The sequence below is a fragment of the Chinchilla lanigera genome, unplaced genomic scaffold, assembly GCF_000276665.1.
Source record: "Chinchilla lanigera isolate Chin_1 unplaced genomic scaffold, ChiLan1.0 scaffold00094, whole genome shotgun sequence".
Lineage (NCBI taxonomy): Eukaryota > Metazoa > Chordata > Mammalia > Rodentia > Chinchillidae > Chinchilla > Chinchilla lanigera.
This window is the reverse complement of record NW_004955495.1, coordinates 4,830,829-4,832,430: the sequence shown is the minus strand read 5'-3', so window position 1 is coordinate 4,832,430 and position 1,602 is coordinate 4,830,829. Positions and strand designations below refer to the sequence as shown.

Here is a 1,602-nt window from a genome sequence, read left to right as displayed (position 1 = left end):
TGAGGGACCCCACGCAGAGACCCGTGAAGGGCGTGGTGGCGAGACCTGAGACGGCCCCGCGGGCAGCCAGCGGGGTGCCCCAGAAGGGCAGCGGTCAGGTGGGTGCCCTTGGTGGTCAGGCGCGGCTCTGCTGGCTGCGGGATGCCCACTGCCTTTAGGGATGGCGGCGGCCTCCCTGTGTCTCCCAGCTCCACGGTGTGGAGGGACCCAACTCCTGCGCTCGAGCGACCTCCAGCCTTCACAAGAGGCAGCTTCCCTCCTAAAGCATGGGACCCTGTGCGTCAGGGACAGCTGCCCCCGTGGCACATGTGCCTGGTGGCCCCATCATTGCCCGGCCCTGTCTCATCCCACTGCTGCCCTGAGGACTTGCTCTACTGCCACCTATGTCTAGGGCCCAGCGATGAGGAATGGGCTGTGTCAGTAATTCCTCTTCCTTCGTGTGTGTTTGTTTTTTGAGAGAGGGTCTCACTGTGCAGTTGAGGCTGGACTTGAGTTCACTATGTGGTGTGGGCTGGCTTTGAACTCACAATGACCTTCCTGCCTCAGCCTCCTGAGCGCTGGGATTACAAATATGCACCATCTAGTAATGCCTCTTAAGTAAGAGCTTTTTTGGTTTTTTTTTTTGGTACTAGGAATCGAACTTAGGACCTTGGGCTTGCCAGGCAGGCGCTCGTGCCACTGAGTTACATCCCCTGCCCAATAACAGCTTTTAGATATGAAGCCCCATACTATAAAGTTCACACTTGTAACCTGTGCGAGTCATTTTTAGTATACTGAAAAGGTTGCACAAGCCGGGCTGCACACACCTGTAATCCCAGTGATCTGGACAGAGAGTCAGGAGATCGACAAGAGTTTGAAGTCAGCCTGGGCTGTGTAGTGAGTTCATGGTCAGCTTGCGCTGCATTAAAAAAAAAAAAAAAAAAAAAAAAAAAAATGCAAACCCCATCCCTGTGAGCAGTCACCCGCTCCCTTCCCAGCCCCGTACCTCTAAGGCTACTTCCTGTCTTTGGATTCACCTGTCCTGGGCATTTCCTGTCTGTAGAACCCTTCGCTGTGTTTCCTTCTGTGTCTGATGTCTCTCACTGAGCACAGCATCTTCAAGGTCCTCTACCCATGGCAAGTGTCATGGCCGAGTGACGTTCCAGCATAGGGTGGACCTCGCTGTGTGCCCATCCGTCCACTGACGGACGCTTGGCCGGTCTTGATCAGGCTTCTGTGAACGTTTCCACGTTGTGGATCCTTTGGGGCCAGGTCACCAGGGGGGTGCCTGAGGTGCAGAGCTGGGCATGGGGAGCCCAGTGGAGGTGGCAGGACGGGTCCGTTCCTGGGGTCACTCGCTGATCCCCTCCAGGAGGTGCGGGAGACGCGGCGGCGGCACGAGCAGCGCCTGGTCGAGGTGGACAGCAGCCGGCAGCAAGAGTACGACTTCAAGATGGCGCAGGCGCTAGAGGAGCTGCGCGGCCAGCACGACGAGCAAGTGCGGCTCTACCGGCTGGAGCTGGAGCAGACCTACCAGACCAAGGTGCCGCAGTGTTGCGGGGTGGCGGGCAGGCCGTCCACGCCCGCGTCTCACCGCTCGTGTCCCCTTCCCCAAGCTGGAGA

At 58.1% G+C, this 1,602-nt stretch overlaps 1 protein-coding gene across 1 annotated transcript in view; it reads left to right on the top strand.

Moving 5' to 3' along the window:
• The window catches only part of Lmnb2 (lamin B2), a gene marked incomplete in the record, with an annotated part of 25,332 nt that overhangs the window by 19,554 nt on the left and 4,176 nt on the right, over positions 1-1,602 (top strand). The window contains 1 exon segment of the mRNA XM_013505227.1: positions 1,352-1,522. Coding sequence (XP_013360681.1) covers positions 1,352-1,522 — 171 coding nt within the window.